The sequence below is a fragment of the Myotis myotis genome, unplaced genomic scaffold, assembly GCF_014108235.1.
Source record: "Myotis myotis isolate mMyoMyo1 unplaced genomic scaffold, mMyoMyo1.p scaffold_m19_p_2, whole genome shotgun sequence".
NCBI lineage: Eukaryota > Metazoa > Chordata > Mammalia > Chiroptera > Vespertilionidae > Myotis > Myotis myotis.
This window is the reverse complement of record NW_023416324.1, coordinates 185,464,112-185,491,651: the sequence shown is the minus strand read 5'-3', so window position 1 is coordinate 185,491,651 and position 27,540 is coordinate 185,464,112. Positions and strand designations below refer to the sequence as shown.

The following is a 27,540-nucleotide window of genomic DNA, read 5'->3' as shown; positions in this document are numbered from 1 at the left end:
ACCAACAACTTTCCACTTAAAAATCAGATCTGACTTCCTGAGCAAGTAAGTATCTTCTTCCAAAACAAAGAGGAAATGAATGCATTTCTAAAGAGTACCACAACCCTCCCCCTCGCCCCTTTTTTTTTACATCCTCACCTGAGGATATGTCCTTTCCATAGATTTACCCGCAACTTTTTGGTGTACGGGACCATGCTTCAATCAATTGAGCCACTCAACCAGGGCAAAGTTTTTTTTTAATATTTTTTTTGTTTTTGAAACTAAAGGATCCTGCTATCATGTTTGATCTTCGGGCAACATTCCCAGAGCTGGTCCCTTTAAACCTATGCTCAACATCAAGGTCTCCTGACGTCCCTTCTGTGTCCTTATCAGTCTTCTTTGCTGGCTTCTCCTCTCCTGCTCTGACTTCTCAGAGCTCAGGCCCAGACTTTCTCTCTCCTCAGTGTGGATTTCCATTACCAGAAACCAGCAATTCCCACCTTTCCCATCGTTCACCCACTTCTACAGCTGTTTCTATAATCCAACTGCATCCTTGGCATCACCATTGGCCGCCTCATAGGCATTTAAACTCACTATGTTCCAAACTGATCTTATCATCCTCCTCCCAAACCTGGTCCTCCACCTGGATGGTCCAGTCCGATGTCGGGAACCTTCTGGGACTGCCCGCTCTGCTTCACCTCTGACGTCTAGTCAACCCCAGGTCCTGCACGCTCTACAGGCAACATCTCTCTCAAATGGATCCACTTTTCTCAATCCATCTAAAGCACTCCCCTCTCAGGCTTGGACTACCTTGTCTCTCCCTCTTGTGCTCCTTCCAATCCTTGTCCTTGCAACAGCCAAAGTTCCATTTTAAAACTGCAGATCTGCCCTAACTGGTTTGGCTCATCGGGTAGAGCAGCAGCCTGTGGACTGAAGGGTCCCAGGTGGATTCTCGTCAAGGGCACGTGCCTGGGTTGTAAGCTCTATCCCCAGTAGGGGGCGTGCAGGAGGCAGCTGATCGATGATTCTCATCATTGATGTTTCTATCTCTCTCTCTCCCTTCCTCTCTGAAATAAATAAAAATACATTTTAATAAAAGTCTTAAAAAATAAATAAAAATAAAACTGCAGATCTGATCATATTCTCTTGGTTAACATGTAAATATTTCCCCACTATTCTTAAAGTAAAATTCAAAACTCCCTAGCTTGGCCTAAGAAGCCCTGCTTCCCTGCCTACATCCTCTGCTCTCCTTCAGCTGGACTCCAACCAACATGCCTCCCAGCCAGGCTAGGTTCCTGTCCCCGTGGTACATGCCCATAGTGCGCATTCTTCTCCACCACGTCACTCTGGCAATGATAATGAATGATTACTTGGGTGAATATTTGCCTAATGCCTGTTTCCCTCACAGATCTAGTCTTCACAAGGGCAGACTGTATTCCCAGTATCCTGCATAGTGGAAGTAGACAGTCACTAAATTTGTTAAATGACTGCCTGCAGAAATAGGGGAAAGGTTTTAATTCTTCTGTACACTTAAGCAACAACAGTTGGGCTCAATGTCCTTGAATGCCTCAGTCACCATAAAACGCTAGAGGCTTAGAGAGAACTCACTGCTGAGACTGCCAGTCTCTCATTTTGTACAGTAGGGCTCCAGTACTACTAGTGAGTAAGATATCGGTGGTATTTCTTAAAAAAACAAAACAAAACAAAAACAAACAAACAAACAAAAAAAACTTCAGGTGACAGAACCAAAGCAGTATGCTATCTTTTAGATGGAACTGGTTGTTTTATCACTGGACAATGCCAAATGGTCTTGAAGGGCACTGACTGAGACCCAGGTGGCTTCAAAAAATTAACGCAGTTCTCTGAAGGATAAAAGCTCATACCAGGGAGCAAGTTGGCACTCCTGGGATCAATCTGATTCATTCCTGTGACTTAAATATACTCTTTCCAAAATGAAGTATAAAAGGTCTTCTGCAAATTGAACTATATATATCTCACTAGTATCATCTCAAACCCTTGAGCAGAATCAGGCATCACCATAAACCTTCTGCTCAAGGTCAGTGTCGGCAAAGATGACCAGAGTGGGTGTCCCAACACCTCCTGGCTCCTAACTCTGTAGTAGAGAATAAAATAAGTTGTGCCTTGTCTGGGCCAAGCAATGAAAAAGTTTGTTGGACTGAGTAAAATAGAAGAAGCCCTCTACATGCGCTGTCTCACTATTGCTGGCTCATTCCCCTGAGCTGGGTTTAATCAAGCTCCTGGAACTTAGTTATAAATTGTACTTTGTCACTGGACACAGCTGAGAGTCTTGCATTCACCATTTAATTGGCTTGAGGCCACATCTTTTCACAAGCTGAAAAATGACTACCTTCACTGTACAAAGTCCTTCCAAGAATATGCGGATACTGATTTAGAACCACGCCAAATCCACGTGGTGACCCATAAATAGCAAAGGACATGCAGGGATTCCTTAGAGAGCCCTGGTAGGAGCTGACATCTGAGATCACCAAGGAAGACAATGGCTGTAACCTACACAGCCTCATGTGACCAAAAGGACACCTGAAGGGCCTTTATTTGGAAATGGGGGCGTATTTCCCAGCATGCCTACACAAGCCTACCTGACCACAGCAATGCAACATTTGCAAGTCTACCTATAGACTTTAACTGCCTCCATGTGATGATGTAGTTCAAGTTCCTACTCAGAACACCAGAAACTCAAGTTGTCACCCCAGGCCAGGGCATCAGATGTGGATGGGGATCCAGCAGGAGAAGGACACAGGAGGGGCGTCCCTGGTGGCAGAGACAGTCATTACTTAGAGGTTCAGAATTTACAGCCATCTGAGCTTCCTATTTCTTTTTCTTCTCTATTGAGCAATAGGGACAAGATATAGGATCAAAAGATAAAGCAGGTATAATCTCTTGATGTCCTGCAGTCACAAGCATTCCTGCTTCTGGTGAGAAGTCAGGGCTCATGCACACTGGTGCACAGAGCCAAGGGTCCTCACGCATGCAGTCGCCTTCTGTGCAGGTGGGGACTGACAGGGTGTGTTCCCAGGGATACGTGTGCCCCCCTGAGTCTGAACGCTGACCTGCATCCAAGGGAGAGGCTATGGAAATGCCACCAAAGAAGAGATGTGAGGAAGCCTCGGCGGTGGCTCTGACTGGGAGCAGGAGAGCCAGAACCCGCTCAGAGAGGAGCACCGCGGGGTGCAGCTTCCCTGCCCTGGCTCCGAAATCCTTGATTTCTCAGGTAAAAGGCCACCGAAGGGGAGGCCAGGTGAAGACTATGGAAAAGCAGGCTGACAATGGCTTATCAGCGGTGAGGCAGGACGGGTGCAGCGACAGCACTCGGGCTCCAAAGTCCGACCCCTGGCTTTGAAATCTGGTTTGTTTTGAAGCCGTGTGACCTTGAACAAGTTATTAACCTCTGTGAGGCTTGGCTGCATTATCTTCAGACTGGGGTGGCTCTGAGGATTAAATGAGCCAATTCGTATAAAGTGCTGAACAGAGTACCTGTCATATGGTAAGTGCTTCATAACTGTTAGGAATGATGATTCCAGCAACTTAATAAAAAAACATTTAAAGCTCAAATAAATCAAACCAGGTAAGAGGGAACAAAATCTAAAACATCAAAACAACAAAATAATACAATGCTTCCTTGGAAAAGATGTTGCATTAATTAAGGATCTAGGTCCAAGAGCCGAAGGTCTTTTAGTCTTTACGTTTAAGTAAAAATAAAAGAAGGAAATGTGTATGGGTGTGTGTGTATCCATGCACATGTTTGCATTCTTCAGCATTTCAAATGGGATGATGGGGGATTTCCTAGGGTTACACGGTAAGTATTTTAGCCTCAAATGCAGTGTCACAAATCACTGCACAAGGAGCTCACGGATGCGAACAGCTAAGGTTTTCATGGTGTGATGCTCCAATGACGAAGCGGTCTTGGAAATGCTCTTGGAAGAAATAAACCACAAGCCAGGGACGAAAGCAGGAAAAGAAGGATTTGGGGGGCAGTGCTTAGCTGGGGAGAGGGGTTTGACCAAGAATCTAGGGAGTAAACCTTTAATCCAAACAGCAGCGGCCCCTGGTCCTCAGAGACCAGAGTGCCTGGAGGAAACGGTGTGGCCCTTGGCTGGAGGCCAGTAGAAGCCCAAACTGGCTTGGGTGGGCTGAAGGAGGTGACACCAGGGCACAGGTACAAGGACGTGCCAGAATTTCACTATGTACCCAGGTGAGTAACCACAGGTGCAGGCAGCTCCCCTGTTGCACCACGGGGAGAGAGCTTCACTTCTGAGAGCTGCCTGACCACACCCACTCTCCCTTCCCCCTGCCTCTGCCTGCTCCTCCAAGGGTCTTTGCACCTCAGCACTGCAGTGAGCTTTAAACTTCTCATGTACTGAGTGTTCTTTTCTTTAAAAAATAAATTTTTATTGATTTCAGAGAGGAAAGGAAAGGGAGAGAGAGAGAGAGAGAGAAACATCAATGATGAGAGAATCATCTATTGGCTGCCTCCTGCAAGCTCCCCACTGGGGATTGAGCTCACAACCCTGGCATGTGCCCTGACCAGGAATGGAACCATGACCTTCTGGTTCACAGGTCGACATTCAACCACTGAGCCAAATTGTTGGGGCAATGTGCTGAGCGTTCTGCACGCAGACGATATTATAGACTTAGATACTTAGCTGAGAAAGAGCTTCCCTTGCCTAGTGCTACCTGCAGAAGCCTACAAGTTCCGATTTTGAGGATCACAGTTCAAAGCTCTGATACTAGTATGTACATTTACCATTTCAGGGCCCTAGGTCAGTGGTCGGCAAACTGCGGCTCGCGAGCCACATGCGGCTCTTTTCTTTGGCCCCTTGAGTGTGGCTCTTCCACAAAATACCATGTGTGAACGCGCACATACAGTGCGATTGAAATTTCGTGGCCCATGCTCAGAAGTCGGTATTTTGTGGAAGAGCCACACTCAAGGGGCCAAAGAGCCGCATGTGGCTCTCGAGCCACAGTTTGCCGACCACTGCGCCTAGGTGAACAATGGGATCAGGGAGACCTGGTGTGAATCCCGGCTTTGCACTTATCTGCCCTGCCACATGGAACTAATTACTTCCCCTCCCTAAACCTTAATTTCCTCCGGCTAAATGGAGATTATATGCACTTCGCATGAGAAATGATGAATAAATGCAAAGAGATAATGATAGGAGATAAGATCTTGGATATAAGCAAAGTACCCCACCTGGCCCCTGACACACAGAAGTCATTCAATAATTGCAACTGTTGGACAGTATTGCTGCTGGTCTGCATATTAATATTCCAGAGACCTAATGAGGTTGATGGGATTCACTGCAAGCTGAAACTGAGGCCTGGATGAGCCATTTAAAAAGCAATCTGCTCCTGCTGTCTGCAATTCGCCCCCCTTTAACTGCAGGGGCCACTGGACAGTGCAAGTGAATGCTGTAAACAGTTAACGGGGAGCGTGACAGTGTTGGGGAAAACTGTAAAATTCCTGCCCCATTCCTGCGCAGTTAGTGAACCTTCTATCTGCCATCCGATTTCCTCTGCTCGATCGGTTTCCTAATTGTCTAGAGTATGTGATGTATCTGGCACAGGAAGGAGGCCTCAGAGCAAGGTTCTGGGAAGGAGGCTTTAATAAGTGTCTGGTCTGTAAGACCACAAAGGAAAGAGCCTCAGCCAGGACCGGCCATGCCGGAGGTATGGTTCCCCACAAAAATGAGAGCAATGCCTGCAGGTGAAGGCAAGTCTCGCCCACAAACTGGAAGACAAGCCCCGGGTCACAAAGGTGTCTGGAAGGCCTCGCAGCTGCTTTCCCCAGTGTGCAGAGGAATAACAAAGGAGTGTCAATAGAAGCAGGCCCTGCTTCTCCATACTTGTCAGCTCACTTACCTGCTTATTCACTGTGGTCTAGTTAACACCTATGTTTTACTTCTTAGTCACTGGCTCATTCATTCATAATTAGTTCATTCACTCCACAAATGTTTATGAGGCATCTGTGTGCTAGGCACTGTTTGGGCCATTGAAGATATATCAGGGATAAAAGGGACAAAATCCCCTGTCCTCAGGGGCTTAAAGCCCAGTGGAAAGAGACAGACAGATGAAAATACTTACAGAGAATGTGTAAAGGTGATAGGAGCTAATGTAAAAATAAGAAAGCAGGGGAGACAAGGACATGCCAGAGAGAGGAGTGTGATTTTAAGTAAGATGGTCAAGGAGGCCTCACTGAGAAGGTCATCTTTTATTTTTAAATATATTTTTATTGATTTCAGAGAGGAAGGGAGAGGAAGAGAGAGAAACATCAGTGATGAGAATCATCGATTGGCTGCCTCCTGCACGCCCTCTACTGGGGATTGAGCCCACAACCTGGGGATGTGCCCTGACCGGGAATCAAACCAGCGACCTCTTGGTTCATAGGTTGAGCTCAACCACTGAGCCACACTGGCTAGGCAAGAAGGTGATATTTGAAGGTGTGTATGCTCCAAGCAGGCCAGGCCTCAGGATGCGATCTGGGCCCACACTGGATACCCAGGGAGTGACCCCAACCAAGAGACGTGGAGTGCAAAGGCAGCCGGAGCATGCTCACCTCCTCCAGCCGCCGCCGCTGCTCCTTCTGCTCCTCTATGCGCTTCTGGCGCTCGGCCAGCAGCTGCCGCTTGTGCTCCTCGTTCTCCCGCTGCTGCTGCTCCAGCTGCTGCCTCCGCAGGGCCTCGGACCGCTCCTTGTTGGCCAGCTGCAGCCGCAGGAAGTCCCGCCGCAGGGTTGACTCTCCTGGCAGGTTCAGAATGGAGCTGTGGGCAGGACAGAGAAATCAGGACCCCACAAGGGGCAAGAGCAACTGCTACCATGGGTCTTGGGGGAGGAGTTCAGGGCAAATAAATCACCCATCTAGAGGAGCCACTTGTTCAAGCACAGGCTCTTAGGTCCTCCACTAAGTATATTACTCACCCCCAAAAGAAACAGAGTCAAAGTAAGAGACTAGTGTCCGGACTCCCTTTCAGCTGACTACTGCGTACACATGCTGCATACACCCTCCCTAGAGGGATGTCACATTCCTAGAGGCCACACCGCTCTCACCCTTGTGACATGGCAAAGATCTCTTTCTAAAGTCTTTAGTGTGTGTGTAAGCCCTGAGCCCCAGACCAGCTTATTTTCATGTTTAAGAAAGGCAAGAACAAAGCCAGAAAATAAAAATTAATCAGGAGCTGAGGGAACCTACTCTCCTTAGAGGAGTATAGGAGAGTCACCCTCACTCACATCACCTCCTTGACTTCTGTACCAAACCACAGGAGGCAAAGGGCAGGCTGCTCACGTGAAGATGTGATGAAGATGTGATGAGCCAGGGAGGGGAAGTGTGGAGCCAAGGTCGACAGAGCAGGACTTGAACCCAAGTCTGCCAAGTCCGAGGGTTCAGGACTTGTCTTGTGCGCCATCCCCCCGCCCCCTGGTTAAAGTGAAGTTAAGTGGTTTGGTTCTGGCCACTTGCAACTGGGACTTCAACCAGCTCACTGATCCTAGATTCCCTTTAAGAACTGTGAGCCTCAATCTACCTCACTTGCAAAATGGCCATTAGGCACATGTGTGTGCATGTATGTGTTTGTATGTGCATGTGGCAGAGAGAACAAGGGGGCAGAGGAACAAAAAAACACTGGTAATTGAGGGCTGTCCTACTCACCACCCAACTGCATGTGTATAACTCAAAGTCACAGACACAACAGCCTAACAGACAGGTAGAAAATGGCTCCTATCTATACTAATAATAGAGGAATATGCAAATTGGCTGGGATGCCATCATGTAATGACCAATCAGGATGGGTGCAGGGCCATGGTGGAGAGCTCTCAGCATGCCTGCGCAGGGGGTCCGAAGGGTACAGAGAGGAAGGGAGAGCAGATAGACAGGGTAATCAGGCCAGGAGGGGAGGGCAGATAGGCAGTTAGGAGGATCAGGCCAGGAGGGGAGAGCAGTTAGGGCAGGGGTGGGCAAACTTTTTGACTCAAGAGCCACAATGGGTTCTTAAACTGGACCGGAGGGCCGGAACAAAAGCATGGATGGAGTGTTTGTGTGAACTAATATAAATTCAAAGTAAACATCATTACATAAAAGGGTATGTTTTTTTTTTTTTTTTTTTTTTTTTTTTTTAGTTTTATTCATTTCAAACGGGCGGGATCTAGCCCGCGGGCTGTAGTTTGCCCACAGCTGAGTTAGGGCCATCAGGCCAGCAGGGGAGCAGTTAGGGGCATCAGGCAGGCAGGCAGGTGAGCAGTTAGAAGCCAGTGGTTCCGGATTGCTAGAGGGACCCCGGATTGGAGAGGGTGCAGGCCGGGCTGAGGGACCCTCCCCCACTGTGCACCAATTTTGTGCACTGGGCCTCTAGTTTGTTCATACAAACCTAGCCCTTTTAATCTTTCTGGCAGCTCTCACTTGAAATAAATTTATTAAATAATTATTGAGTGCCTACTACACAGCAGGCTCTAGTGGATACAGTAGGAGGTAACCAAATTCTTTCTCTAGAGTTATCTTCTTGTGGGAAAGGCTGAAAAATAATTAGGCAGACAGACCAATTACAAATAGCATAATTTCAGGTATTGATCATCTCTATAGAAGATAAAGTGTTAATAGTTGATGAGTGACAATGGCAAGGGTGCTGGGGTAAAGATTAGGGTTCTGCTTTGGATAGGGTGATTAGGGAAGACCTCTCCAAGAAGGTGACAGTTGAGCTAAGACTCAAATGATGAAGAGTCAGTCATAAGAAGAGGTAGGGAAGAATCCTTCAGGCAGAAGGAAAAGCAAGTACAACTGAGCCCTGAATAACACGGGGTAGGGGTGCTCACCACTTCCTTGTGCAGTAGAAAATCTGTGTATAACTTTGGACTCCCCCAAAACTTAGTTATCACTCAATATCCATCGGGTATTGGTTCTAAGACACCCCCCCCCCAATCCCCTTGCAGATACCAAAATCCAAGGATAGTTAAGACCCCTGTATAAATGGCATATATCAATGCACATAGTCAGCCTTATGTATCTGAGGGCCTGGGCAGTTCAAAACTGTGTTAAGGGTCAGCTGTATTGAGGTCTGTGGTGGGGACAGGTGTGGCCTCTTCAAGTAACTGAGCTCCAGTGGTCTTTCCAAGAGCAGAGGGTGCTGGGGGATAATTCCAGCAGGTCATAAATGCAAGAACTTCATCAAAAGGTTGGTGGGCCTTGAGGCTTCAGCAGGGCTGAAGATATATATTATTGCCTGCTGAAATAGCTGAAAGCATTTCCCCAAACCGAAAGATTTGCATATATTATTGCCTGCTGCCTGACAGCCAAAGGTAGTTTCCCCAACCTGACAATGCCTACTGTATACCAAACCTTACCTTTTGATATGTATATATGCTTTGCTTTAGGGCAATTTGTGTTAATAAAAAGTTAGGGGGTCCAGAGATTCAGAGAACTTGGTTACTGAAGCTAGGTCTCCTCTGACTCCCCAAAATGCCTTCCAAATTCATATTTCATGTCTAATCTCTTTATTAATTTACTTGCAGCCCCTTTTCCAAATTCCTGAGCCCTTCTAGATGCTGAGAAACACCCCAGCAAGAGGGAATGACAGGGAGAGTGGTAGAGGAGGTCAGAGAGACAGGGCAGTGAGGGCAGAGTCACACAAGGAAAGATTAAGCAGGAGAGTAACATGATTTGGTTTGTTTGGCTGCTGAATGGACGACAGTCTGCAGCGGGTATTAGGACAAGCAAGGCCACCAGCTGGGCTGCTACTGAAGTGGCTCTGGGGTGGAGACTTCAGGGTGGGAGTGGCAGGGATGGAAGTTGGGAGAATCATTTGGAACAGAGTTCATGAAATCTGTTGGTGGATCTAATGTGTGGATTGAAGGATGACTTGCAAGTTTGGTCTTGGCACCTGGGCAATGGTGGTGAGAACAACTGAGATGGAGAATGCTGGTGGGAGGAACCGCTTTGGTGGCAGCTGATGAGGTGATCATTCTGTTCTGGAGATTGGATAGCATGCTATGTGAGATACTGCCAGAAAATGACATAAAAAGCCTTCGTTTGTGACATTCCAGACAAGAGACAGTGCTTGGATTCTACTAACAATCCTCCCCTAAAATGCACAGCCTTTGTGTAGAACTCTAAGCAAAGCCCAAATGACAATGCTTATCTACGCAGGCCACCTGCTCTGTGCGAAGGCAGGGGGGCTTGTGGACCCTCACGTGCACATGAGGATGCTGGGTCAATGTCAGGTGATCTGAGCGGCATTACTGACTCCATCATGAACTTGGTGTGTGACCAGGTTGCCACCCTTGGACTGTTACCTCATTTCTAAAATGAGATAACCACTGTCTCTTTCTACTTTTCAGGATTTCATGAAGATTATTAATTAGATGTGTCCATAAAACAGGACTTGCAACATAGTCTTCAGTGTGATATAATGACATGTTACAATTATAGAAATGTCAAGGCATGGCTAGATTGTCTCCCTAAGTGACTGCTAACATGCAGTTTAGCAAGCATTAGTTAAGAAGGGCTTTTTCAGATCTCTAGAGAGTGATCAGAATGATTGACACGGCTGCCTGGGTGAGCTTTGGAAAATAGTGTGCAACTTCTCTGAAAGCAGGGCATTTGGTCCTTGGCTTCACAAGAATGGTCATTTGCCATGTCACTACTTGACAGTCATCATCTCAATGCAGCTAAGCTAGGGGTGGCCAGGATGTTAAGTATCAGCTGGAAGGAAAGAATTATCTTTCAGTCTTTGACCTTGAGAAGTCCTATGGCGTGAAACAGAGAAAAACCGGGTGACCCAGCAAGCTCAGTCCCACCTGCCCTGTTCTGGGTATTTTGGCAATAATCCAGCTTGGTAGGTCTGAGTTAGCTCCGAAAAGGAACCCACCAGCTCATCCTAGTAGTGAATGAACTGGCCCCTTCCTTGGTCAAGAAGCTCCGCCTCCACAATATGGGAACTGCTCCTTCTTCAGGAGCACTGGGTTCTCCTGGGATGGCTAATGAATGAAGACCCACACATCCCAGTGATGTTTCTACTTGTGCGTTTTCCCCATTTAATCTCACCTCACATGAACAGTGTGCCCACCATGATATGTGTGACTGTGCCCTGGGCTCACTGAACTGCTGCCAGCTGAATTCTCTCGCGAAAGAGAGATCCTGGCAGCGTGAGCACACTGGCATTAATTATTTATAAACACAGACTAGAAGAAAGTTGGAATCAAAGTCAAGTGAAATTCAAAATGTAGAGATGATAATAATTAAGCAGCACTTGATTCTGGGGTCTGACACATGACAACAGGAGTGGGATGAAAGTCTCTATTTAGGGTTCTCCTCTAGAGTGTAATTTGATTTTCTGGAAATTGTTTCCTCTTGGATTAGACGCGGTGAAAATACCGAGGCGTGTGACAAGAACAGTGGCTGTCCAAATGGGCTTCTCAAAGGTATGAATTGAATGACTCACGTTCAAAAATACCACTTAGGTCTCCAGAAAGATGTAGTTTTAGGTACTTTTAGTTCTGTATCACCCAGATAATTGCCTGCTGCCCATTCTACACATTACAGATGTGAAGAAACAAGGCCTTAGAATAGAGACCATAAATCTTGGGGAACAAGGTAAAGAATACGCTAATTTCCACATTACCATGAATCTGCCTAGGGAAATTTTCCCAAATGAATGAGCATGTTTATAGGCAATAAATTAAAGAAGACCATCATGCTGGGATTCTTAAAAAAAATGAACCTATAAATCAATAGGAAGTGAGTCATAAGCACAATTCAGAATGTGGAAATGAGAAGACGTGGCTCTTCTGCTCCTACCTGGGCTCTCCTGAGTCATTCTCCTCCTCTTCTTCCTCACTTCCACTGTACTCATACTCTGTCTCATCTAAAGAGAGACGCACAGAAGGTTAGTGCATAAAACGGAAACTTAGCCCTGTGAAGCCCAACCTCCTCATTTCATATATAAATAAACTGAGATCCAAAGAGTTGTCATTAATGCTGAGCTGGGACAGGCTCCAGACACCCTGACTTGAGCTCCAAAAGTTCCCATTAGCTGAATCCAAGTACATGGAGTTAACCACATCCAAGCCTGTCCCACCTGACTCAAGATCGCTGTCTCCAATTCCCGGTGCTCATACAAAGATGAAGACAAAGAATTGAAAAATAACCTTTCAGTTTGTGTTGACTCACAATATAGAACCACCTAAATGAATCTTTCATTGGCTCAGTTAACTTATTGTCGGTTTTAATTTTTCAAGTAGGAATTTTAATATGACTTATATGGACTCACCAATTGTCTTTAGATATCACAGTAAATACTAGAAAGAGATGTTTGGCAGTATGTGCTATTAAAAAGATAGTTAAATGTGCTTTGATTGACCCTCTGGGGACATCCATTTAATTCAATTATATGTTAGGTTAACATGCAATAATGATTAAGACTGAGTCTTTGCTTTGCAGGAGATCAAAATTTAATGGACAAGACAGATAAATAAGAAATCAGAGTCCCTGTGACTATAAAGAAAGGGAACTAATCTTTGTTGGGTATCTCCCATGCCACTCACCATACTTGATACTTTACCAATGTTCTCCTATTTATTTCTCATAATAATCCTTCAACATAATACTCACTTTTCAAGTGAAGACACTGAGATTATAAGAGGTTAAGAAATATGACCAATGTCATCTCATTAATAAATCTGGGATTTGGATTTAGAATTCAATACAAACTTTTTCCAATTTTAAAACTAGTGTTCTTTCCAACATATTATGTGCTAAATAGAAATACATAAAAATAGCAATACGATATTGGAGAAAGGATCAGCCGAGTCCACTGGTCATGGTGGGGAAGGGGACATGAAATCTTTGGGGAGGAAATGAGGTGGGCCTTGGAAGGTCAGTGGGCCATTTCCAGGCAGATGGTAGCTGAAACTGGTGAAAAAGGGCATTCTAAGCAACATAACCAACTGACAGTGGCTGACAGTATTACAATGCATGGCATATTCAGGAAACAATGACATGAGTGGTGAGATGTCTGGGTGTGAGAAAAGCAGATGGAGTGAGAAAGGCCAGCAGGTCTGATATATATCAGGCTTGCTGATCCTTATAATAAACCATGCTGAGAACTCTTCTGTGGGTTGCTTTTGATTTTAAGCAAGGAAGGGTAGTGTCACATTACTGTTATCCTTTCATAGCTGTGGGTTAGCAATTACCACTTGGAAAATATTTGTGTACCCCTAAAGGAACTAAAACTGCAACTTGGTTATGTGACCACCAGGGGCATGCTGAGGACCATAGCATCCTACATAATAAAAGGGCAATATGCAAATTGACCCCAACAGCAGAACGACTGGTTGCTATGATGTGCACTGACCACTAGGGGGCAGACACTCAATGCAGGAGCTGCCCCCTGGTGGTCCGTGCGCTTCCACAAGGGGAGCGCCGCTCAGCCAGAAGCTACCTCATGGCTGGCCAGCGCAGCAGCGGTGGCAGGAGCGGCCCTAAGCCATTAGTTGGGCATCCCCCGAGGGCTCCTGGGCTTCCAGAGGGATGTCTGACTGCCAACTGAGGCCCGATCCCCCAGGGAGTGGACCTAAGCCGGTAGGTAGACATCCCCTGAGAGGTCCCTGACTGTGAGAGGGTGCAGGCAGGCTGAGGGACTTCCCCCCCTCCCCCCCAGTGATTGGATTTTCGTGTACCAGGCCTCTAGTTTCATCATAAACTTGAACACACTTTGTTTTCCATACTATTTAGCCATTAAAGGGATAATTAAATGAAGCTGAAAGTGTGATGACTTCAAGCATATTTTCTAAAATCACAAGTTAGCTTCATATATTTAGGCTACTTACATAGAGAACTTTCATAAAGTGTTTCAATATTCTACATTAAAAGTTTAATATTTCCAACTTTCAAGAAACAGAGTTCAAAGTAAAATACAGAAAATTTATCTATTAAAGGTGATTATATCAAGGAAAAAAGCACCCAATTAATCCAATTATTTTTACTCTCTAGGGTAAAACCTTCATTTATCAGGCTTCTTAATTGTAATACTTCTCCAGAATCTGGTTTGATTGCTTTTATAACACTGGCTTAAATTAGCATGCATCAACATATTTTAAGGAAAAAAATAATATCAGGCAAAAATATCATAAAGCAATGAACATTAAAATTGTTTGATTCACCCAGCCAGAGAGGATCAGTTAGTTGAGCATCATTCTGTGCACCAAAAGGTTGCTGGTTCAATTCTCAGTCAGGGCACATGCCTGGGTTGTGGGTTTGATCACTGGTTGGGGCACGTACAGAAGGCAACCTATTGATGTTTCTCTCTCACATAGATGTCTCTCTCTCTTCTTTCCTCATTCTAATAATAAATAAAATAAAGTAAAATAAAATAAAATAAAATAAAATAAAATAAAAAAGTATTAGATTCTATGGTGGTTACCAAAGGGTTAGGGGAGTCAGGGAAGGTAGAAGAGGGTAAAGGGGTCAAATATATGATACTAGAAGGAGACTTGAGTATACCTACTACCAGAACTCTTCTCTTCTACTTTGCAAAGAAGGAACACATTAAAAATAGTCTTTTTTCATGGGATAGAGAGTTCTGACTCACATTCCAGAGTTTATATCAACAAAACGTGAAGACAACCCAAGGCACACACTTTATCCATCCTTACAGGTCAGAGAGTTCTCAGAAAGTAATCCTGGATGGTACTGAAAAATTATAGGTCCATAAAGAATCATGTAAATAAGAATAGCCAATCTTTATCAAGTATGTCTATGTGCCAGGCATTGTATGAAGCGATTTACACGTACCATCACATTTAATCTTTGCAACAATGCCAGGCAACACTAATTATTATAATAAACCCAGTTCTATTTTAAAGATTAGAAAACCGGGGGAAGTTCACATAACTCTCAAAGAGTAGAGCTAGAATCTGAACTTAATATTTGAGTCTGAAAACAAAATTCTGAGCACTTAACCTACTTTATATACCCACAGTAAAAGAAATTTCCTTTTTTAGAGAAGGTGGCCTTGAATGGTTGCATGTCTGACATACCACCCTAAAATATTTCCTTTAAAATTTTGACTTCACAGAGTGGCCCATGACCACTATTAATAAGTAAACAGTTGAAAAAAATTAGTCCTTTTTGACTACCACTTAACCTATTTCTTTTCATGCCTAGTTCCTCCAGCTTGGGCTGCCCTGCCCCCAGCTCCTTGGTTCTGATTGACACCTTGTCCTTCTCCATCACAAACAACTGGAGGTGGACCTCCTTTTTGGCTGAGCCTCATAACTTCCTGCTCTGAACCTAACTTGGTCACACATTTTCCTGAGTCTCTGACTGGCAGCAAAGGAGGATCTCTTCTCTCGAACCTTCACGAGGATTTCTCCTCCTCTCCAAGCAAGCCCTCTGCTGATCTTTCCTCCGCCTAATCTTGACTCCTACACTGCTCAGCACCCCACCCCCTGGGTCCCTGCTCATACCTTGCCACATTAGAAATTAACTTCGGAGGCAAAGAAGAAGGAAAACCAAATAAAAAGAGAGCAACCCTGTCCTATGCTGCCCATCACCTTCCACTACTCCTTCTGGATTGTGAAGAACAAAAGAGAGAGGTGGAGAGGATCGAGGCGAGGAAAAGCGTATCACCAAGTTCCTCCCATCCCCATCCCTGGCCTTCCTCTCTATTCTCCACTCCCTGCACACTCAGTGCTCACCTTGCCAGCTCTATATGGCCTCCTTACTACAACTTCACTGCCAACTTCCTCCTCCTCCCCTCCCCCCGCCCCAATCAGGAAGAACTCACCTGCCTATCCCCTGCATCTCTCCCCTTCATTCCCTACTTCAACCTTCCTACCTCCCAACCCAAGTAGTCATAAAACCTGCCCCAGACCACATGCATGTTTACATCGGTCAGGATGCTAGTTAAGGAAATTTTGAGTCTCTATCCAAACAGTCCTAGGACCTCAAGTTTGGGACTGATGTCCTTTCCAATGATGTAGTGAAAAAACAGTGTGGTATAACAGCCAGAGCCACGAGAGATAAGTTTTTGAATCTATAAATAAAGAAGTGCATTAAATGATCTTCCAGCTTCAAAAGAAAAAAGCCTGGCAATCTCTTTTATATCACTGAGACGATAAGAACATTTATTCTGACTTCCAAATAAGTAAATTAGAAATGAGCCTCAGTGCACAAATTCTTTAAATGTTGAAGACTGCCAGTACCGAAAAATGTCAACTAGATTTTTTAGGTTGTCTGTCTTCTGTAGATCTTTAGTCTTCAAAACATGAATATTCATTTGAATTAAGAAAACCACTTGTCATATTAAACCACTTCATAGTATCACTCAACATGACTCTTTGTTCAGTGCCTAGAAAAGGTGGTATTTCTCTCAGTTCTATTCTCTCATGAAAGATTCCATTCAGCAGTCTCACCCCATTGATGCCCACAGGCTGTGATCTCAGAGGCAGCCCCTCACACGAAAGAATAATGCAGGCCCATTAGAAATCCCCACAGTCACCTCCAAATACATCAAGAGCGCAGGACTCACTCCATCTTTTGTTTCCCTTGCTGAAATACAAATGTGCTTCTAACCTTTCTCGCCTCGCTTCTTCTTTGTTCTATCGATATGGTCCTTGAGTTGAATGCGGACCTGTCGTTCGTTAGGTTGGTCTCGTATAAATGGATGCTTCATCAGCTGCTCTGTCGCTGGTCGCTGGCTGTGATTCTTTACCAAGCAGCTCTCAATAAATGACTGAAATTTTTTTGACCTGCCAGACAAAAGAGATGAACCACAGATTAAAAGATAATCCAAAGAAAGGCAAACTTACATTTTTTGAAATGCTAGAATAAAAAATTAGAAAAAGGAAAATAGGTCCAATCAGCCAACGTAGAGATCAACCCATCACAAAGTAGGTCTAGCAATTTATTAGGTACAATGGGGTATAAAGGCATCATCACCATCAACACACAATTCATACCATCTATGGCAGTGATTATATGTGAAAGTATTTTTTTTTTTTTGCACAGTTCATACATAATATCTCACAGAAAATCAACAGGAATCAGAGAAAGCAAGAGCCCATTGGGAATAATAACTGGAAGTTCTATGGGAATGAGAGAACCACAGCTGGGTCTTAAAGAATCAGGAGGAAATCACTCTGGGGAAAGGACAGTTCAGGGAGGTATAAAATCCGTGAAAAACTCCAGTGGGAGTGAGCACACTATCTGTCAGGGGACACTGAGGTGAGATGTCTAAATGAGGCAGAAAACGCAAGGTGGAAAAAGTAACACCAAGGTTGGATAGAGGAGTCCATTTTGTAAAAATGGGCAAGATTCTTCTATGGGAAAGTGAACTTGATCTGGCAAAATTTTTAACTGGTAATTTCAGAGTCACTTTTGAACTTTGCTTTCCAATTAATAAAAACAGGATGTATGTATAAGCTTGTTATCAACCCACGGACTTAGAAACTTTACTCTAAGGGACTAAGTTCATACCCAGAAGCAAATTACCTCCCTTTAGGAAGGCAATATTTCCTCAAAGATAAACCCTCTGCCACAGACACACAGGGGCAGGGGAGCACTGGTGAGAGGTACCACACCAATGATTAGGGCAGCGGGTTGAAATTAATGGACTTTAGCTATGATTCACGAGCGGAAGTTCCAAGAATTTCCAGCATGATAAATAATTAAGCTCATGACTCTATAGCATGCCTGTCCAAGGTATTCCATTGCTAATACTGCACCTCAGAGACCTTGGCAGAACCCTGGTCACCCTATTCACTGTTTCCACCCTGCTCAGAGCTGAAGGGAACCCATTTTGTGCTCTCTGTCGCCCTCTTGTGAAGCACTGTGGCCTTACAGGAGCGCATTCCAGGAGCAAGCCTTTCCCAAGTTTCCAGGCAGGCCCTCGGGGTGTGTGTGTGTGTGTGTGTGTGTGTGTGTGTGTGTGTGTGTGTGTGTTGTATTTACTTAAGGTCTTGACACCACACAGAATATAATGGTGAGCGTGTTCCTCAAGATTCAAATGTGAGAGGACCTTCGCATATTGCACCACTTTAGTCCTGCCCAGGTCAAAGCAGTTTCTCACCTTTCCCCATGTTTTGAAAGTGCTGAATTATTGATATTTTTCCTCCCTAAATTTCTAAACTGTGCCCAAGCTTTTAAAACATTTTATAAAAGTAAAGGTAACCTGCTATGCTTGGGGTCAACTCGGGATGAATCAGGACTAGACTGTAAATCATGACAACAGGATGGACACTCTATGCACCCTGTAGGTCCTCCAGCCCATACCTGCTTCCTCCACACTGGAAATCCTGTGTTTGGATGTGCTTGAGTCATATTTGTCTCATGAGCACACTACCTGCTCTGACATGTTTGATAAACAAATGATGCACAGATGGTTATTGGACAAGACCTGCCCTAAGGGCTACCTTCAAATCTGTGTTCATGAGGGACAGAGAGGGGGGCTTGGAGAGTAGATATTGTTTTATCACGTTGTCTTTCTCGGGTCCATCAGGTAAATGTGTGGAGGCACAAATGTGATTATCACCTAAGGAGAGAACGTGTAAAAAAACCACCTCGTAATGAATTAATGGACTCTCCTAAGGAACCAACTGAAGAGAATGAGCTTAACCTGCAGAAAGAAATAAACAAACTCCACACGGTGCTTCTCTAGGTAGAAAATCAATATTAGGAAGATGAAAACAAAACAGACAGAAAGCTATTAAATATTCACAAAGAATGCAAATGGCAGCTCTCTTTTTCCTGCTTTCAACTAGAAGGAAGTGCTCATTTCTCACAAAGTGATCAGCTATTAATTAGAGGATGATAAATATAAGAAATCACACCCAATTTAAAAATGAGATCCAGACTTAATAGACTGTCGATGCCATTCACCAGGACTGACACCTCAAAAACTCAGAGAAATCTCCAGGATGAGAATGTGTTGAAGATGTTTATTGGGACCAGCCTAGTTCAGGGTCATTTCTCCAGACTCTCCCCCAGTGGGAAAGAACCTCAAGAGATATTCAAGAGAACAACTTTGGGTCCAAAGGGTGAGCCAAGATGCAGAACCACAAAGCTGGCAATGTGTTCCTAATCTTCTTCAAATGTACTGTGTTTGAAGAGAAAATAATGCTCACTTACAAGTCTTCAAAGACAGCTTCATCGTCTCTTATTTCAGTTAGTGTGACCAAAGAATCAATATACTTAATTACACATTTAATTAAAACTAAAAACACCACCTATGTTGAACACTACCTGGCTATTTGCTGAGCGGTCTTAAGGGTTTAAAGTACACTTATATAATTTTTTTGTTAGAATCTCTGCTGCCAGTAATTTAGTTCTGTCTTTTTTTTTATGCCTAAGATTAGTAATACTAATTTCCCAAGGGTTGGCATGGAGAGATAAATGTTAATGATTGGTGCTTATAGTCTGAGACACGAGTTCTTATAATACTAGTGTCACTGAACACTTTATCCTACCATATTTTTCCTGTTTATATATTAAATCGTGTTAAAGGAATTAAAAATGCCCGAAAGATTATTACATTAATCATTACAACCAGCCAGGCTAAAAGTTTTTGGTAATCATAGGACTGACTCCCTACATGCAATTTGACCTTTAAAATTTGTATTTCCCAGAACTATCCTTTTTTTTCTCCATCACTTCCTATGTGACTTTGGGCAAATTATACAACATCTCTGTGCCTCAGTTTCCCTAGCTGCAAATAGGGAGATTAAGTACTTATCTTAAAAGACTGTTGTGATAACTAAATGAGTTAATTATGAGTTAATTTGTACAAAATACTTACAACAGTGTCTATCACATGTAAGTGCATGTATCAACATACATAAATGCTGTAGATATGTTTGCTAATATTTCTGAAATATGTGTGCAGCTGCTTAAAGAAAACCCACTTGTTGGCTGTGGGAAGCTGGAAACGGCTGTCCAGGGGCAGGGCAGGGAGAGAAGAAGGAACAGGGTGAGTGGAACCCACTGTATACAGCAGGCTGGGTGTGAAGGACAAGCAGAAACCTGGCAGAAGGCTCCGTAGTGCCACTGCCGCTTCCAGGGGACAGAACTCAGTTGCCTCCTCCCCCCGGAGTCTGTTCCAGGGAGAAAGAAGGAAGCAGGGCCTGAGCACAAGGGGATCACATGCTGTGCCGGTGCCCAATGGAAGGCTGTTGCTGGGGAGAGAATGGTCTCACATCACAGTGACCCTCGGAGAGAGAAGCAGGAGGGGAGGATGCTCTGCCTCCTCGTTACCAATAGCAACTCTCCCTCTCTCTTCCTGCAGCCTTGGCAACTCCAGGGCTGCCGGCCCTTCTGGCAGTCTCCTTCCCTTCCTTGGTGCAGTGTGCCTGTCTCTGCTCCGCCCGGGGGGCTGTGCCATTCCTGGGTGACTGATATTGATCAAGACTGTTCTCTGAATAGTGGAGGGTGGAACTGTGGGTGGGTGAGAAACAGGAGGGGCTCCGGGCAAGGGCCTGATCATGGAGTGGCATGAGAGGGGGCAGAGGGTCTGTCCCTCATGCTCTAACTGCCCAGAAAAGGACAGGTGCTCACAGGTGGCCCAGGAATTGACCCCTGTACAAGGGGAATCAGGAATACACCACCAGGGAGGATACCACAGCCACAGGGGTAAAGGAGGGAGTGATGCATTTTTGTTACAGACTGATAAAGCACAAAGGCCCTCACATAAGCACATGTCAGAAGTCCAACCATCCTGTGAAACTCTGTTTCCCAAACTTCACTACTAATAATTTGCACCATTATAACCCCATACTAGAATTCACTTAGTATTTTACTTTAAGTCACTTTTTTATGTGAATAAGTTTATTAAATGGCAAGGTTATATCACTGCCCCAAATAAGAAGCTGGTATCACCTGTCATAAGAGAAAGCAATAGAAAAACCCCAAATTATAAATGTTCATGTACAGACCTATGAAATCATCTCACATACCACCAGGTGTGTGTATGCACTTAGAGAATTATTGTCTTAAAATGTAGAAGAAAAGTCAGCCAATCTAACAGGCTGACTCTTTGAACTATCACCCACTCTGAGCTGTGCTGACAGAAGAGATATTACTTGGGTTTGACTACCCATTTTACAAATATTTTTTTAATTTTAATTTTTAAATATATTTTTTATTGATTTCAGAGAGGAAGAGAGAGGGAGACAGAAACATCCATGATGAGAGAGAATCACTGATGGGCTGCCTCCTGCATGCCCCAAACTGGGAATCAAACCTATAACCTGGATATGTACCCTGACCTGGAATCGAACTGTGATCTCCAGGTTCATAGGTCGATGCTCAACTGCTGAGCCACGCTGGCTGGGCTTGACTACCCATTTTACCTAAGAGCTCTTTACCTTAAAGGTGTGGGGATAAAGACCTGCTATGCAAATCAATAGTATCCCCTTTCCCACAAGGATGCATTCTGAGACCACCAGCAGATGCCTGAAACTACGGTTAGTACAGAACACTATATATACTATGTTCTTACTTACACATACATACATACATACATACATACCTATGATAAAGTTTAACTTATAAATTAGGTACAGTAAGAGATCAACAACAATAACTATAAATGAAATAGAACAATTATAATAATAACTGCAATGAAAGATATGTGACTGTGTGCCTCTCTCTTTTTAAATATTTTATTGTAATGCAGTCACTTTTCTTCTTGCGATGATGTGAGATGACACGATGCCTACGTGATGAGATGAAGTGGGGTGAAAGACTAGGCCTTGTGTTGCAGCGTTAGACTACGGAGGATCACCTGCTCTGGGTGATCATGGATTACGGAGTCATGATGATGTCCATGGTTGGGGAAATAAAATACTTTTGGACAGCATTTGACTGCAGGTAACTGAAATCTCAGAAAGTAAATCCATGGATAAGGGGGAGGGGGGAGCTACTACTCAATATGTATTTTAAGAGGAATGATCCATACGTAAATTCACTCACGAAGTCTTAGTGTGCATAGTCTAATCCTGTCAGCAGGACATAAGTATTGGAGTTAATCCCCCCCAAAAATTATCACAGAAAAGCCCTGCCCTTGGGTCTGTAAAACACTGAAGACCAAACTCACCACTTCTTAGATTTCAGCCGCGGTGCAGGGTTCCGGGGGATGAGGAAGAGGGCTCGCATCGGGTGCATGTCGCAGAGAGCTGCAAGAGACCAAACAAGGGCCAGCTCCAGTCAGGAGGCCAAACTCACGCCAAGCTCATCCTGGCTGTGCAGCCAATGCCGCCACCTGGCTCCCGAGGGCATGCATGACCAGTGAGCAGAGGCAAGAGATCACAAAGCCTCCATCTGGTGAGCACTTAGAGCTGATGGCTAACCACAAGCCTCATAAAACACAACACGCTTCAGCTAGAGAGTAACATTTCTACTTTGACTTTATATTTAAGAAAACGAAGTTAAAGGGTCCACAACCTTCCCTTTATTATAAATAACCATCTAAGATTCAAAGTAAACATCAAGGGAAATGAAGTTATTTAATGAGTAAAACCTTAAGTGTCAAAACAAAGGATTTTTTATAATCCATGGTCTTTTTTTTACACACTGAAGGCTCATCCAAATACAATGTTATCTACATAGATTTTTGGAGTATAAAACACTAGACCAGACACCTTTCCCTCTGTATTTCCAAATAACCCAAATGGCTTTTCAGGGTTTATGATGGTTTTTTGTTTCATTTCATTTCCTGGCCCCAGGAAGCCCACAGGATTAAGGCAAATGAAGTCTGGCAGGAAAATTATAAAAATATCTCAACTTGTAAACATGACATTATTGTTTATAGTGAAAGCACTCAAACGTTCTTATTTTAAGTACAATATTTCACTAGTTTACTTTTCAAACATCTGGGAGTATCTTTTCCTTTGTGCTTAGACTAAGAATATATTCTCCCCCAAAGCTAAAGAATTCTGTGGGTTGAAGCTTATTTTTAGCCCTTTCAACTACTTATCAAGAGTGACAATATGGTTTTGAGACTCTAATATATTATTTTTATGATTCATAAATGCCTTTTAGCATTGTGGATGAGGGGACGTTGTCCACAAAGACTCCAAATCAATCAAGCTACAGACAAATTCTATCAACTCTAGGGTGATGACTTGAAGGTACAAAGAACCACATGCACATAACAACCTGTCATGCAACTAAGGGCCTCTGAGAAGCAGCCACCAAGGTGTTATTAAATGTGAGAGGGGGCAATTTCTGCCTCAGAAGCAACAGGGAGGGAGCTGGGGAAGGCTGAGGGAGTCATCAGATTGCTGTGCACATCTGATTGGCTGATGGTGAGAGGGAGAAAAGTAGGCAGAAGTGTGCTACAATCTAAGGAAACTAAGGAATAAAACTGAGGAGTGAAAGTTACGTACAAAGGAATGCTGTGCCTTCCTGAAAAGGGCCTGTCTTAGATCCCCACCATGCTCGTCACTGATGGGGAGTGGCCCTTGGGAGGCACAGCCTCAGTGCATGGCAGCAGCGAGGCCCTTGGTCAGTTGTGCCTCCTGCATGGGAATCTGTGAGGCATTGCTCATGGCCTGGCAGAGGCTCTCTGCAGTGCATATTCCAGATCTCAAGGAATATTCCAGATCCTGGCCACTCTGCCTGAAATAAGTAGGGAAAGCTAAAAATCTAAACATCAGTATTTTAATAGAAGTGAAAGCAGTCGGGAATCAGTGTTTGTGGAACACATGCATGGAAATCAGCGTTGACGTTTGTGAGAGTTTAGTCTTTATGGGTTGGTCTCCACTTTTATGGTAAGTGGAGAATAGTTCAAGAATCAACTACACACTGAATCTGTAAAACAAGGAAGTTTCCCCAAAGTTTGCCTTCCCTTTCTCTTTTCCTTTTCCCTCATAAATTCAAGATCCTCACACCACTCGGAAATGAATGGATTTATGGTTGATTTAAGATGACTGCTTTCTAAATACGCAGCGAGAATCCATGCTGGGCTCGGTGTAGCAGAAGTAAAGCTACCTTGGCTCCTGGCACAGAAGCTTCAGTACCTGCAGAGCGGACAGCAACCGATTTCACCCAGAGGAAGATACTTACGGGGAGCACCTTCTGCCATTTCGATAGCGGTGATTCCCAGGGACCACAAGTCACTCTGGAAGAGAAGGAAGCACAGACACAAGCATGAATGCAGTTGCCAAAGGAGAACTTGGTTACACCTGGTCATTGCTTCAGAACTGCCCGTGGGGAAACCACTCAGTCATCTCCTTACAAACCTATTACAGCTGCGAAGCTTCAAAGTAGTCAGAGCCTCATTCAACTTTCATTGACAATGCCTTTCACGGTTTTAAAAATTAATTTGTCATTACTTGGGTGGTGGACCCACACTACAATATACAGATGATGTATGAGAGAACTGTACACCTGAAACCTATAGAATTTTATTAACCAATGTCACCCCAATAAATTCAATAAAAATGAATTTACCACTCAAATGTCTCTCTGGCTTAAACCACATGAAATCGCTGCGATTCGACTGTTTTCTGCACTGTCCTATAATTAACTGCACATGCTGGAAGTGTATCATTTGCAAGGTTTGACGCATGTATACCCCTGTGGAACCATCACTATAATCAAGGAGCAAGAATCAGGTGGTTTTGTACTGTGAAATGAGGTGCAAAGAGGAAGGTGGATATTCCGAGGGTTTCCATTCTAAGCTATTACAAATAAAGCTGCTACATTCATCACAAGTCTTTGTATGGACATATGCTTTTACTTATTTATTTTTTTTTAAGAAAACACCCACGTGTGGAATGATATACATCCATACTGCTCAGCCCCAAATCTGGCACACGGTGGCCTCCAGAATATTAATTTCCTCCTCCTCTACTATTAGGTGAGACGGCCTTTGCCTGTTCAATTTAACCTTCTCTAATTTCCCTCTATTTGGTTGCAGCAGACACTGTTTGTTGGCTAACCCAACAGACATGTGCAACCCCCATTTCCTTTGCGGCCTTCATTTAGGAGGGTAGGAAAGCTAAGTGTGTTTGTCCAGACTTCCCCACTGCTAAGGATGGCAATTAAGAATGTGGCACTAACTGGTTTGGCTCAGTGGATAGAGTGTTGGCCTGGGGACTGAAGGGTTCCTGGTTCGATTCCAGTCAAGGGCACATGCCTGGGTCATGGGCTCAATCCCCAGTAGGGGGTATGCAAGAGGCAGCCAATCAATGATTGTCTCTCATCATTGATGTTTCTATCTTTCTCTCCCTTCCTCTCTGATATCAATAAAAATATATTTTATAAAAAGAATGTGACATAGTTGTGGCCAAAGAGACACAGGCAAACATCTTCTGGGAGTTTCTGAGAAAGCTTTTGCTTTTCCTGAAATAAGTGACAAATACAGCTGATGTCTTGACGATTCTTCCCCATGTCTTCGTGCCTTGAAGAAAAGCATGCTCTTCGAGCTACAGCATCCGTCTTACAAACATGTGGCAATAAGTCAACAAACTAATGATGACAGGACATAAAGGTAGCAGCCTGGGTTTTAAAGACAGCAATGAGGCCCCACACCAACTCTGAGCTGCCTGCCTTTAAACTTCTGAAATGTAAGTAATTATATCCCAAAGCATTCCTTACTGATAGCATGCACACAGCAATGATTTGAAGAAGCACATTTTGACAGTAGGGAAATGGAGAGAGGGCCCAGTTGTTAGGTGAGCCTGGATTTATCCGGCAGAAAGCAGGAAGGGTCTGTGAAAAGAGATGCTGCCTTTATTCAGTTCACAACATCTCAGATCCCCCCTAAGGTGGCTTTGCCCAAGCTCCCAAACAACTCCTTCAAACCAAAGGTCACACCATCCTGACTCCTGAGTATCCTGTCACGTGACCAGGCCAGAAACGGCTTCTTCTTTAAGCCCTTATTTGACGGCATCATTAGGATCATTTTTTTTTTCTGGGGTTCTCTTGTTTTACAAAAAGAACATTTATATTCCTGGCCATATATATATACCCAGAGCTGCTTGTAAGCTATGCTTAACTGCCCACGCTAGAGAGCAATAAGCGTCCTTCACAGGGCATGTTCAAGCCTTTGGGTGCATTAGCAAGTCCCCGAGACACTTCAGAACTTAAATACGGGAGAAAATGTTCCAATTACAACTGGCAAGACAGATCACAGGAGAGGAGAAAGGGAAGAGGGAGGAACAAGATGAGGAGAGTCCGGGAGAGATAAGTTTCCTTCATGGCCACAGTGTGACTCATTTTGGCAGGAGCTCGGTAATTCATTATTTCAGAGGTGCGGTGCCGCCTGCCCTGTGGCATGATTAATAGCCCAGTCTTGTGCGCATTACAAACAGAACAGAGACAAATTCTAGTGCCTCTGAGGAGGCGGAGGCAAGCACACCACTTCCGGCGGGTGGGGAGAGGGGGGCATCTGGCATGCAGGCAACTGGAGCACAAGATAGCAGCAGGCCTTGGGGGTGAGGCTGCCCAACATGTGAAGAAAAGAATACGTTCAGATGGCCAAACCAAGCGCACAAAAAAGAGGCAGTGTGGCACAGGGAAAGAGCCCAGCGTGCCCTGAGAGGCAGAGAAAGCCCGTGCTGGCAGCCAGGCTTGGTGACTTGGGCAAGCCACTTAATTCCTCTGTGCCCATTTCCACACCAGTAATATGAAAAGAACACCTACCACAATGCTGTGGACATAGTGAGTATTTAAAAAATACTGGTGCAGACAGACCCTGGGGACCAGTTATCATTGACTGGCAAATCAACCAGCACATCTGAGTCAGGTAAAGTGGCAACAATGCTGGCTGGGCACACTATACATCTCTTACTTTACTGACTTAAAAGAAAAGCAAGGCCAAGCCACCCAGTGTGGCTCAGTGGTTGAACACTGATCTATGAATCAGGAGGTCACGGTCCAATTCCCTGTCAGAACACATGCCCGGGTTGCGGGCTTGATCCCCAGTGTGGGACATTCAAGAGGCAGCCAATCAACGATTCTCTCTCATCATTGATGTTTCTATCTCTCTTTCCCTCTCCCTTCCTCTCTCTGAAATCAATAAAAATATATTAAAAAAAAAAATAAAAGCAAGGCTAGTTTGTGTGCATGGGGCGGGGGTGTACAGGACAGAAAGATATAAAATAAACATTTTAAGTTCTCCACCCACACGTCATAGAGCAATGGACTGAGGAAGAATAAGACTCCATTATGTGTACTATACTGTGTGTTGCTCTTTGCACTGAACACGCTATCTTGAGATCTGCCCAACTTCAATATGGACACTGCCTTGTTGCTTAAATGGCTCCATCGTATTCCGCTGGACAGATGCGCTAGTCTATTCAACCAGCTCCCTACTAATGGGCTTTTGGCTGCCAAGAAGTTTCTTTAGTGAGTGGTTGTGATAAAGCAGTAAGTATAGGGCTATAAATTACTTGACAAACCCCATCCAACCAAATGAAATTCAAATTGAAAAAGTAACAATTTAAACAGCCGAGGAATTTTGGAGTTTTATTAATTTCAAATCTCTTGAATGCTTATTATGAAATGAGAAAGCTTTCATTATTGCCCCACACACTTATCAG

The 27,540-nt window shown here is 44.2% G+C and overlaps 1 protein-coding gene across 14 annotated transcripts in view; it reads right to left on the bottom strand.

Annotated features, from left to right (window-relative positions):
- The window catches only part of TNIK (TRAF2 and NCK interacting kinase), a 345,621-nt gene that overhangs the window by 79,778 nt on the left and 238,303 nt on the right, over positions 1–27,540 (bottom strand). For all 14 annotated transcript variants that reach the window (XM_036350973.1, XM_036350976.1, XM_036350974.1 and 11 more), the window contains exons 8-12: positions 24,059–24,113; positions 22,089–22,167; positions 16,574–16,749; positions 11,798–11,864; positions 6,572–6,776 (exon numbers count right to left, since the gene is read on the bottom strand). In XM_036350973.1, the coding sequence (XP_036206866.1) occupies positions 6,572–6,776; positions 11,798–11,864; positions 16,574–16,749; positions 22,089–22,167; positions 24,059–24,113 (582 nt within the window). The remainder of the gene's footprint in view (positions 1–6,571; positions 6,777–11,797; positions 11,865–16,573; positions 16,750–22,088; positions 22,168–24,058; positions 24,114–27,540) is intronic.